This window comes from Struthio camelus, chromosome W (assembly GCF_040807025.1).
Source record: "Struthio camelus isolate bStrCam1 chromosome W, bStrCam1.hap1, whole genome shotgun sequence".
NCBI classification, from domain to species: domain Eukaryota; kingdom Metazoa; phylum Chordata; class Aves; order Struthioniformes; family Struthionidae; genus Struthio; species Struthio camelus.
Genome location: NC_090981.1, coordinates 41251570 through 41264616, shown reverse-complemented (window position 1 = coordinate 41264616; position 13047 = coordinate 41251570). Strand labels below are relative to the sequence as shown.

Sequence of the window (13047 nt, the reverse complement as noted above, 5' to 3'; positions counted from 1 at the left end):
TTTTGGCAAGTCATTATAAATAGAGAAGTTGACATGTCAGGGAACAACAGGAAATTATTACGCAAGTTAACACTAACTTTCAGCTTCAGTTAGTTTAATGAAATTACATATCTCACTATAAGATTCCTCCTCAGATTCTTCAGTAGAGTATTTCTCCAAATATTTGGCTCTACAATAAGCTCTTATCAGACATTTGCTACTTTATCGTGTGGGCGCTTATTCCATGCTTTGTGATAAAGTAGCTGTCCTGTGATTTTGATACAAATGTTTTTCATGTTTTGCTAAAAGTAATAAACCTGTTCTTTGCCAAAGGAAAAAATTAATGAATATAATCGTTGCTACCAGGTTTCTGAAATGGCAAGCGTGAATCTGAATAAAGACATAACTGGAGAGAATGCGGGGTCAACAGTCCCCATTGGGAACATTATTTTTGAAGTATTAGCTGGGCATTCAACTACAGCCTAATTGTTCTGAGAAAAGTATTGAGGGAAGATGCACAAAATAATAGAAAAAAGCCTTCATGTGTGTCATCCTATGGAGCTTCCTCTTTCTTCCTTCAGCAGGTAAACAGTCCAGACTGATCATTTTTTGTTTTCTGCTGGACAAGGGATTACAATATTATATCTTAAAAGCAAGCCTTCCATGAATTCAACCTTTCCTACTGAAAAGTTTTAATCTATTTACAAAAATTCTGAAAAATTATATTTTGAATAGTCTACCAGGAAATAACCTGTTATCCTACACATTTCTGATTCATTCCTAGAAGCCAACAGTGACTGTCAGTTGAGACAGAAGGTAGGAGAAAAGCTAGGTTTACATCACAGACAAAACAATTAGAACAAACTCAGAGGGATCACTTTTGATAATGAGTGAAAAGATGATAATCAGCTCTCCTATCTGTTTATCCAACATGACAGTAAAAAAGGCACTAAACCATTCAAACAAGGGCAGAGTCCCAGACCAGATAAATCAAACAGAAATAGGCAGAGGTACCAAGTTTTAAAAAGATACGGCATAGTCAGAGACAGGGACGCATGACTGCTTTCCTCTACTACCTATGTTTCTTCAATGGATCAAACTCACCCAATGAACCAAGGACAATACTAAATACAGCATCAGAATACTCACCCTTTGGGATTTTGGTCCATGTAATTGGAACCTCTTAAATTAGTACAGAAAGTAACATTCACTTGTTTTTCTTTTCAATGGAACAGGCTTCAAACAGTCCTGTAATTAGCTACTTTGTCTCAGCTGAAGGGACAGAACAAAACTTCCTACTCCTTAATTCAAAAACAAGGGCACTGAGTGTTTGTGTATTTACCTACAGAAAATTTATCCAAAAACATAATAGACGCTGAAACAATTATAGACAGTATTTGTAAAAGTCAAACAGAATTATTGCATGATGCAGATAATTACAAAAAAACCTACCTTAAACAAAACAGAACAAACAAAACTACCTTATCAACCTCTCTCTGTGTTGCTCCTTCCTTTTTCAATCGTTCTTGTTCGACACACTTTGTGTTGTAGTTTTCCTTTGACTTCTGTAAGGCCTGAGTGATACTTTGAATATTTTGCACTGCTTCCAATGTTCCTGAAACCTCTTCTTTAGTCTGTCAAATATCACATAGTTGTCAAAACCAAATAATTTTAATGGTAATAATTTTAATGGTAATAAGTGACTGAACATGCATATGAAGAATTAATAACCTTTTTATAAGCTTTGATTTGTTCATCTCCATACTTGTGAACTTCTTTTATTAGCTCTTGTAATCTTCGTACAAGATCCAAGTGACAGCTTGCTAGTTTTTCTGTTGAGGTTTTGAAAACATCCCAAACAGGTGCAAACGTCCTAGAGGAAAAAAATATATATTTAATGCTGATCTGGATTTTCTCCCTTTGATTAGCTACAATATTTTTTATAGTGCTACAGTATTAGTGATACGTTTACAGAAATTCAGCTCTGTTCCTAAAACTGAAACAAACAAAATACCTCAAAACTGCTATAAGTTATATTCTTATTAAATACGTTCCAACTGTTCTAGGAATAGTATCTGCTAAGTTTTCAGTGTGTGCTGTTTTTCACTCATTAGTCATGTAGAGTCAATACAAGTGAAACACAGAAGTTCACTCAATCTCTCCTGTCTTCAATACATATGAATGGCAAGTGATATTCCTAAAGATGATGCAAGATCAGCTCAAAAAAAAAAAAAAAAAGAAAAATCTAAAAAACTTTTAACATGGAAAAATATTTCCATGTAAATACGTGAATAGCACAAAGAAAAAAAATATTTGGCTAGTTGATTTTCCAGTTGTTTTACATCACCACAGCACCAAGATGTAGAAAAAAATGTTGGCCAAGATGGTCTGTGTCTAAAAGTGATTTACTGATTAACAGAGATTAACCATATGGTGAAGGATAGTGGGGTCAGGTCACGCCTCAGATCTGAATTTCTATACTGAATGGACTACTTCAGCTATTCTACAGATATGGCCCTGCCACAGTTTCTTGATCAATGCTGCTGAAAAAGCAATACCATGGATAGCTTTTAAAGCACTGATGTTCAAGCTTACATGCAGATAATGAACTTTTGAAGAGAAGCAACAACTGGTATCAAATTACCCGCTGACGAAAGCTCTTCGTATTTCCAGCTGGGATTATCACAAATAAAAACATCTTTAGCATCATCTAAGAAGTCTGAGCTGTTGGCAGTATCTTTCTAATGAAAAAACATCCATTAATCATTCTAATATTTAAATTCATATCCTGCATATAAAATTTTAATTAAACTATAGAATAAGTCTGTTATTGAAAAGTCTCTTTCTTAAGACCCCTGAGAACAGCACCAACATTTGGAAAAATAGAAATAATGGAAATAAATTTATTGCCACATTTGCAGACCATATGTTCTCTCCTTATAGGCTTGGGCACACAGACTAAAAAGTCATGTCCTTTATCATGTCCGAAATGACCTTTTTTTTTTTTGTTATAGCTGCATGATAAAGTGGCAAAGTTATAGCACCCTCTGATCCTTCAACATCATCAATAAAACAGTCAGAACCAAACTCGACTCCTAACACTTACGTAATTAATTATTTCACTTTTGTACACACTTACCCAAGTTGCGTGTAATTGCTTGCCGATTTGGCTAGTTTTGTCATTGACCTTGAATACGCCTCCTCTATCGTAGCCCTGTCAAAGAAAGCAATCAAAAGCAAAATCAACGCAGTTTTGAAGACAGATGAATATGCATGCTAAAAGCGCAATGCAGAGGACTTTTACTTCAGCTGAAAACAGCTACATATTAATGACCCCTCAAAAGCTATATGCAAAGCACGGAAGTATGCTAAAAATCTGACTGAGAACACTGTGGCAGAATATTGCTTGGAAATATAAACAAGCAGCTCAAGATTTTAATAAATGATTCCTCTCTTCCCTGCTATTTTCCCTCTATCTTTAACAGACCTTAGCAACAATTAGTACAAAGGGATATCACGATCATCTGCCTAACATTGTCTAAATACTACAGATTTAGAGAGCTGCAACATCAAATATATTTGTAACAAAAACATTGAAATAAAAAGCTAAACACTTATGAAGCAAGCACATTTGTTCACATCAAACAAAATGGGATTTTGTCTTGCCTTTTTGTAGATGTAGGTGAGGGGGGTTAGTACTGTATTTTTTAGAGCATTCCGATATTTGAGTTTGGAAAGCACTATAGTACATTGTTCTGTTGTTTGTATTTATTTTTAACGAAGATTCTCTCTGTACACACTGATTTCTCTTAGATGTCCTTTTGCCTAAAAAAAGTTTAATTACACTTTCCTGAATTCAAAACCACATGTTTACTTGTCTTTTGGAGAGTCAAAATCCAAGGGTCACCATAGATTTCCTTATTAGAGCCTGTGCTGGGGCAACTGCCATGAAACAACAGACACCCACAACATATCAGACCAGTGACTCCCTGCAAGTCCTTCCTCTACCATAAGTGAGATGCATCTTCTTCCTCTCCTTTTACGAAGCTAATGATACACGCTACTTTAACTTTCTGCCCTAAATCAATACTTAGTATGTAGCATCAGCTTAGATTTGGAATCATCTTGGATTTCAGCAAATACTGCAATTGCCCCTTCTTGAAATTGCAAAAGCTTGAAGTAATTTTCCTAGTTATAACACCTTTATTTGTGAGGAGTAGAACAAAAAAAAAAAAAAAAAGGAAGACTGAGAATTCACTTCTTTCTCAATTTACCATGCCTGTAACCACTTATTGCTGAGATAGATGTCTTTATTCCTCCTTCACAGCAATATTTCTCAAGCACAAAGAATTTTCTTTTGGAAATATGAAACAAAGTCGTATTTGCCATCTGAAACTTTGACAGAGGAGCACTTATCTAAATCTACCAAACTTCCAACGTAACAAGACAGTCAGTTGGACTGTCAACTTAGAAATAGGTATTAAGTATGTTATTTTTAAATGTTTACCAAAGAAAGTTGTATAATACAGTAACTCAGTTACATTTTAAATCTCACAAACAATTTATAAAGTTCTTCACCATGTGCAAATACCTTTCTCCCCGTCTCCCATGTGCAAGCATTCTTAGTGATCTAAAAAAAGTTTAGAAATTTCCAAGGCTGGGAATTCCTGCCCACTGGGCAGCAACAAACGCAGAGATGGAAGACACCCTGATGCATCTTTAATTTATAAGTTGAATATAGTATTTTGATCAATTATCAATAGTTTACATCAAAGTTTTCTTGATTTAATAGTTCAGTGCCTTTCTTGTAATATGTCTGACTAAAATCCACACCTCTTCTTCAGAGCACGTTAGAAACACTAACACTCAAAAGATGCTGTCAATGAGCACTTGAGCAAGTGTATCTCCTTCATTTGTTATACCAACTGACTTCCTGGAGCAATCTGATGTTCAGGTAACATACTATAAACACTTGACTAAATGAGTGTTGATTTATTTGAAAATCTGTCTTTCCTTAGAATTTGCTATATATTTCAATTGAGATGGGAACACGTGCATTGACAGTTTCTTCTGATCAAGGAGTTTCTTTTTACAGCACTTAAAGACAAATAGTGCAAACAAAAAAAAAAAAAAAAAAAAGGTTTGAAAGACTTCTGGAATCAAGCCAGCACAATACCTATCCAGTTCCAAGACTCAGTTCACTGTTTTCTTACATATAACCATTTTAGTTGCTAAATACATGCAAAACCAAATCCTACAGTTTGCTTATAACATTTTCCCACTATTTAAAATCAGTATTTTTAAAAAGATAAAACAACCTCTGAGGGCAGCTCACTTTTTTTTTTTCACCCCTTTAAAAATAAAATATGTAGAAATTTTGTCAACAGTAGAACTGAGACACACATCTTTTAACAGAAAGGTATCCCACCTCACCAAGATTTACTAACACTGAGCAGACTGTCAGCACTACATTCGCTCTCTCTGGAGACTTATTTCTGAATGTTCGAGAAATCAGTAACGACCAACTGAACAAGGCTTTCCCATTTATTGTAGCAGAACTTCTGGTCAGAAAGCAGTAAAGAACCATAGCTCCGCTTGTCCTTCCGTTCTTTTACTACTCAACCATTAACAACTACTCAAGGACAAAAATAAAAAAGTAAAATAACATTGTTGAAAATTGAATTGGCATTGAATCACTGAACATAGCCCAGAAAAATTATCTGTCACTAACGAGCTTATAAAGTTGTATCTGTAAGGAAGACTGGAGGGCCCACAAGGATAAGCAGCTAAAGGTAATAGTCCAAGGGCCAGACAAGTCTTGGTAACGTTCAAAACATCCCAGATCCAGTCAAGGAGGAAACCTTCTGCTAATTCTAGGAATATTCAGTCGTAAGAGGAGATACAGTAGGAAAACATGGCATGGAGGGAACAATTACACAATTTCAGAAGGTTCATAGTTTAGAAAGAGAGAAAATCTTGACAAAAAATGCTTAAGCGGACAATAATAATAATAATAAACAATTCCAGCACTCTAAACAATCTTCTTTTTTTTTGCTATTTTTATTATTTCTAAGGCTGAAGAAAGGGGAAGAACAGATTCTCCACTGATTAGGCTGCACACAACCAAACACCGTGCTGTGAACAATGCAATAAAGCAAAGAATCCAAGTCAGATATAGCATCAAGTTATTTTTACTTATTTAAATAGGACATTTTACCTTAGGAGCAATATGAGTAGACGGAATATGCTCAAAGAATATGAATGACATAACTGTTAATGACAATGTTGAGCGAAGTGAGTGAGCTTCTCATTTAAGAATGGAGGTAAATCAAAATGCCACAGATTTAAAACTAACAACATTAAATACTATTCCAGATGATGAACAGCATAGATCTATAACTTATTACTATAAAAATTCACTGAAAGCAGGTTTTAAAACAAAAGATCCAAGTACTCGCAAAGGTAACACAAAGCACTCAATTAAAATTCTAAATATTAAAAGCAACTAAGCACTTCTGAAATTAAAAAAAAAAAAAACACTTTTGAGTAGCTTAAATCAAACTGAAAATGTTTTGATTGAACTAAAGGTGTCAGAAATTGCCAACTTGTGAAGTCTTAAACATTTCAAATATCAATAGTAGGATATCCCTGCACTAAATCCAAAGCAGGATTTTACTGGAACTTTGTATGGATTCATAATGTATTTTCCAAAAATCACAGAGTCTCGAAACATAAGATTCATAGGTTTGCGCAGTCCCTCTTGTGGGAGTCTGCTCATCACATAGGGACTCCAGAATTCCCGTCTCTACTCAGTGGAAAGGTTTTGTCATTTTCACCACTTCAATTCACTTTGAAACTGATACAAATGTCAGTGTCACTGAGTACCCACCACACCCAGGGTGGTTACATTTACTGGGAAATTCTTGAAAATTTTTTGTCAAGGTGAATTTCAAGCCAAACTTGAAATTTTGATGAAAGTCTGTTTTTTTGGACTGTTCTTTCTAGAAAAAATCACTGAAGGAAGCTCTTAATAGTCTTTTCTATGCGTCATCTGGTGTCAGCAACTGAGTAAAACTAAATTCTGAAGCAGACATATCATTAATCTGGTCCAGAATGGGAATTCTTATGTTCCAAAGAAACAACACTGTTTCTAACAATCCCTTAAAAGCTAAAAAATAGCACTAGGTAATCTGTTTAGGAAGTTGTCAACGTTTACAGATTCCAGTTCTCTCCCTTCCACTCTATAAAGAGGAACTTGTTTTTCTTCCTATGGATGAATTTCTTTTCCCTATGCATCACTCCTTTTTCCTCAAACAACCTAATTTCTCAGCCTTTTAATCTGAAGGTATCATTTTTTAAGATTTTACTGGCAGTTGTTAATATCCTAACTCTGTATCTCTGGTCAAAAACATTATATCAAAGACTGATACAATTTTTACTACTTAAGAAATTATTCCTTTTTTTCCAAACACGAAGAGAAACTGGGATCAATTTAAAATAAACAGCTCAACACTTAACCTGACATTTCTAGCTTTCTACTCTTATTATTTAAATCAACCTTCAAATTAGAAGCTTGTTATTAATTGATGGTTAACAGTCACTATTCAATTTTAAGCGAATGGAACAACCCTAGATATTCTTGTAGGGTATGGGATATTTTATCCTGCTCTTTTTATTATATGTATTTTGCATGTTACTACAAAACATAAAGTTCTAAATAGAAACCACAAACAATATGTCAGAGCCAGTATTAACAAAGATAAATTCTTACCTTTCTCTAATAAAGTCTGCTAATTCTTTTGTTGACAAATGTCCATGTTTCATGTTGTGATATAGGACATCAAAGCCATTGTTCCTTTCCCCCTAAAGATTAATAAAAAGAAAGGAGAACCATCAAACACAACATGTTAAAGCAATTACAGAACAAAGTATAACCTGTATGCCTTTTAACAACCGATCAAGTTTCATGCTTCATGAGCGGAATGGTTATTTCTAACTCCTCAGCCTTCCCCCCCCCCCCACCGCCCATCCCCAATTGCTCTGTTAGTCCCTGCAATCCCATATACAACAACACCGGAACCAAAATTACCTCAGCAGCCATTACTACCCTGCTTGCGAAACCTAATGCAACTCTTCTGTTATATATTTCGAGGCTATAATCAAAAGCATTTATTTTATGGATTTCTTCAGCTCTTGTATTGTTTTACTCCCTGTCTTATTGAAAACATTTAATATTGCCTTCCCCTTCCATTCTTTCACATCTTTCATTATTTCCCATGAAGTGAAATTCAAATTTTGGGATCATCCGATACCCCACCTCCCCAAGTCTTCAGATACTCTATTTTTTTCTAAAATTGGTAAAACCACAAAGCTCTTCCTTTCCACAGGTAACTTCCCTTTGTTCTTAAATTTGGAATTAAAACTTAAAAATACTTTCCAATCAGTAAGACAAATCTCACCATTAAAAGTGAGACAGTGTCCTACACACCAGTTAATAAGCTCAGCCAGCTTATCACTTTGGCACTGTGTTGAATTCCCCCAGACAGGAGAAAGCAACAATGGGAATTAAAGGAAGGTGAGGCAAGACACGGCATGGCATAATAGCACTGCTACTACAAGTGAGAGTTTTCCTGTTGATCTATCCATTCCTCACCTCCCTTAGAAAATCTTCAGATCCACAATGTCATTGCTACAAACGACACAGTAGTACTGCTCTCAGGAAAACTGCACGTATGTTCAGAGTGAAACGGAAGGAAAGATGGGAAGTAGGATACTGAACTTCTCACAATGGCAGCTCTACATTTCCAGTGAGAGGGGCCTGAGGATATGGTCATAACATCCCGCCAATCCTTTCTGTCCCTTTTGTTCTGCAACAGCTTGTTTGTGCAGCAACAAGGTACACATGATCAGGGAACTTACACAGCTGAAAAATAAAGCTAGTAAATAAAGTTCAGTGATCCAGATCATTATGAGGACGCAAACACCTGTACTGCTACTGCAGAAGAGGTGGGAGCGGAAAGCTTGGGGCAGGTAGGGATCTGCCAACCTAAGTAAGTGGAAGTAGCCACAGATGAATGGAAGAACCTTTCAGCAGCCACAGTAGTAGCTCCACATACATTAAATGTGAATATTAGGTAATACGACAGTCTTTTATCATGAACATAAGAAGCTCCCTTAAAGGATACCACACGAATAGACAAAAAAATTCACAAGTAACAGATGAATGAAGGCAATTGGACTCAGATTGCTAACCAGAATTATTAGATTTACTTGTTCCAAGCATCAACAGAAAAAAAGTAAAATAAATGGTCCTAAGGTTGCAGTAAGTTGTAAGCTGAAAAAGTTCATCAAAATGCAGATCAGTTTAGCATAAGTGCACTTACAGAAAGGTCTGTAAAAACTAGTAGCAGAGCTAAACTGAATATACTAAAATACAGCAAAGAGAACTATCTACAGAATATGGATTTTACAAGTTTGACAAAAAAGGATAAGAACACAAACTAGTACAAAATATATAAATTGTGCTTTTATTGTTATGTAGTCTTACTATTTCAAGAACAAGTCTAACTGTAAAAGTTCAATAAACTGTTTGGAGCAATTAATGATACTAAATATAGTGCTCTACAAACAAGTTTTTAAATACTCTGCACGTGGGGAATACAACTAAGAACTAATAACTAACAAATTAGGTTTGAGGAAGCCAGAACTAATTTTATTATGAGTAAGATCTCTGCAAAAAGTAAATAGTTTCAGCACCCTTTCCCTGATACCTAACTACCTTTCCTTGCAGTATGAGGCACAAAATAATTTTCATTACTGCTGCAGTAATAGGTACCTTATTAACTTTCTGTATTTACTCTACAGAAATGCTGATGAATGCCACCACATTACTGAAATGCCACAATGACTCTATGAGACCTCACTGATATTTTCAATCATGATACAAAATTAAATCATTCTTTAGCCACTCTGAAGTCATTGTTGTGCCTAAATCTGGAGATAAACATTTACCAGTAAGTGTCATGCATTTCTTCCAGAAAAATTACTAAAATGCTCCTTTATGAACTGTTCTCTCTTTCTTTCCCTGTTTTAACGTGTTACTAAGCTGATACATTGCATGCAATGTGCTGAATACAGACTGCTTAAAAACTTCTAAAGTGACTTTTCATAACGGGGTAGCTTTTAATCTTTTCTATACTGGAGCTCCATAAATTTCCTGCCTGTTTAGAATACAGGAAGGGTAGCACAGCCATGACCCAGTGTCTAGCTGCTGTCTTCCTGAGGACTGATAACGTATCACAAACGTAACTTTGCAAAGCCTTACAAAACGGCACGATTCGGAAAAACCAATTCCCAACATCATCTTGTTCCCTAACTGCAGTGAAAATTTCTGCAAAGAAACTAATTTTTCCACTTAACTTTTTTGGTCAGTTCTACCCATTCTTGACCTCATGTCAACAGCAGAAAGCACAGCAGAGAAACAGAACAGATATTTTGCAAATTAAAAAAAATTAATTGAAAATCACATCTTTTATCACATCTTTTATATGTTAACAATAGTTATTAATCCAAGAAATTATGTGAAAGATACATTAAAGTTTAAACAATGCAGCAAGTCCAAAGCAGAATCCCAGAACTGAGAGACTAGGCGCTTTAAATTTGGCATAGCTATAGAACCTGTTTTCACTTACTAATAACAATGCCAAGCGTCAGGCTGTCTTATCCATATCAAGCTCTACCTGTAAACACACACATCTAGACTTCAAAACTGCACATTCAAAACTGTTCAATTATTTACATGCTACATGATCAAGAGTACTGATGATTAACCAGATAACAATTCTATAAATTACGCATTTTCCACTCATCTCTGGAGACATACACCTATGTCAAATACGGTATGATATCTCACTGCAGAGGGCAAACATTTTTCTGCAGAGGAAAAGCTATGCAGCCCATCCACAACTGCTTTATTTAGCAGTCATTTTCATGAAGACTGATTCAAATATTCATACACTGATCAGAGTTAAGGTTTTGTATTCAGGATAAAGACAGACATATATGCTGTGGCTAAACAGAAAAAAGGTGGCTGAACTTAAGAAAAACAAGTATATATACTGTATATCCATATATATGACAAATCTGCTCTTTTTTTGGATGTTTTTTCTCAGCATCCCCCCAATACCTTGTACAAAATTCTGCAGATGGAAGCTGTATATTAAGCCACTTTTCTTCATTCAGTATTTTTATTCCCTAATGCCTGATTCCAACAGCAATATCTGGGGTCACTGAAAGTCCAGCACTAGCAACAGACTTCCAGATCAGTGTGAAAGATCACTCTGTGAATATCATTTTGGAGGTAAAATGCCATCTGTTGAGGATGATGCTGTCTCTGCAAAAAACAACTGTAAGACTGTGTATGAGAAAGTACAATTGAAGTGGTTCCCTCTCCATGTAGTCTCCATTTCATTAGAATTTTATTAAGAGTTTTCTCCTTTTTCCCTAGAGCTAACAAAACTCTTTTCAGAAGCTGGTGTACTTGTTGAGGTTTCCCATTTGGCAACACCATAAAAGAGTAGGTGTAATGTAGATGCCTTCTGACAGCAAGCCATAAGAGGAAAGACTTCTAATATAAGTAAACACCTCATTTAAATAAGCCTACAATGAGATACCACTGACCAGCTTTGCATACAAAGTAAATTGGAATCACAGAAAGTGAGAGGAGAGAATCCTTCCATTACTCTTCATCAAAAAATAACTGCTATGCTTTTCTCATGGAAATGAAAGTAACCCTGTCAGCAATTGTCAAGTCAGAATTCAGTATTTCCATGACTTGTGCATAACAGGAAACAGATTACAGGAACTCCTTGTTTTGCTAAACTATTTTTATTAGACTTTAAAAAAATTTTTAAATAAGTTTGTGTTCCTACATATAAAGATAATTCTGAATTTAAAACCTGCATTTGGTACAGTAAACAAATTTAGGGGAATTTGTAGCAATATTTATTTCCTATGTTTCTGATCAAGTTGTATAAGGACAGGCTCTGTCTACTTTGGACTAAAACCTTAAAATATTAATGTGTATTGGTGCAAAAAGCTAACACTCTCTGTATAACACCCTCTTTTTACCTAATGCAAACAAATGTTCCTTAATTATTAAGGTCACTCTAAAGTTTCCATGATCGGTCAGATATTTACTACTCATTTAGTCAGTGGGAGAAGCAAGAAGAGGACAGCTGCAAATAGTGTTTTGATAGCAAAACTTAGCAGGTGAGACATTAAAAGGCACATGTACTTAAACACTTTGATTTTGTCAAACTTTAGAAGACTGATCAGAGAAGTTCAGATAAAGACAGTTCTTTTCCTAACCAAGTTCAACAAAGTAAGAACCACTGGACAATAGCTGAATGACTATCACTTTAACCTATGCTTTTATAACTTACACTAGTAGCGGCTGAGTGTGCATGATCATCCTTCACCACTGTTCAGCCTTCCAGACATGATCACATTACCACATTACATTGAAGGAACGGAACAGAATGAGAAAACTATACTCGTTATTATAAATCACTTCAGTCATAGCCTTTAGTCCTTTTTCAAAATAGCCTCCAAAGCCCACAACTTATTCTCTAGGAAACAGGCAAGCAAACACTTGAGCTGCAACATTTGGAAATGCTGTTTCAACTTAATTACAAGGATTTCTTTCTAACCATAAAAAGTTTAGGTCTTTATCAAGTTCTCATTTTATGAGCATTTGAAGTAAATTAATCTCTAAAATTTAATTTTCAGATCCTAGTTTTGATGTACCATTATAGACTTACTGAACAGGAGACTAATAAAAAAAATTGAAGTAGTAAGCAAAACAAAACTAATCTTCTAGGAGGCATGCATATTTTAGTGAATTCTTGTTCTTATGATTTTGGTCATTACTGCATTTATTAAAAACAACAATCCCATACAGATCAGGAGAATTCCAGCCAGGCTGCCCTAAAAGAGCTTTCTACACTTGTGTTGAAAGCACAACAATAAAGTATCTTTTTTTATCCATAGAGGAGCCTAGCACTCAAA

General features: G+C 35.2%; 1 protein-coding gene across 3 annotated transcripts in view; it reads right to left on the bottom strand.

Annotated features, from left to right (window-relative positions):
- The window catches only part of LOC104152923 (FCH and mu domain containing endocytic adaptor 2), an 89199-nt gene that overhangs the window by 70191 nt on the left and 5961 nt on the right, over positions 1–13047 (bottom strand). For all 3 annotated transcript variants that reach the window (XM_068924669.1, XM_068924670.1, XM_068924671.1), the window contains exons 2-5: positions 7751–7842; positions 3119–3193; positions 1711–1852; positions 1461–1613 (exon numbers count right to left, since the gene is read on the bottom strand). In XM_068924669.1, coding sequence (XP_068780770.1) covers positions 1461–1613; positions 1711–1852; positions 3119–3193; positions 7751–7842 — 462 coding nt within the window. The remainder of the gene's footprint in view (positions 1–1460; positions 1614–1710; positions 1853–3118; positions 3194–7750; positions 7843–13047) is intronic.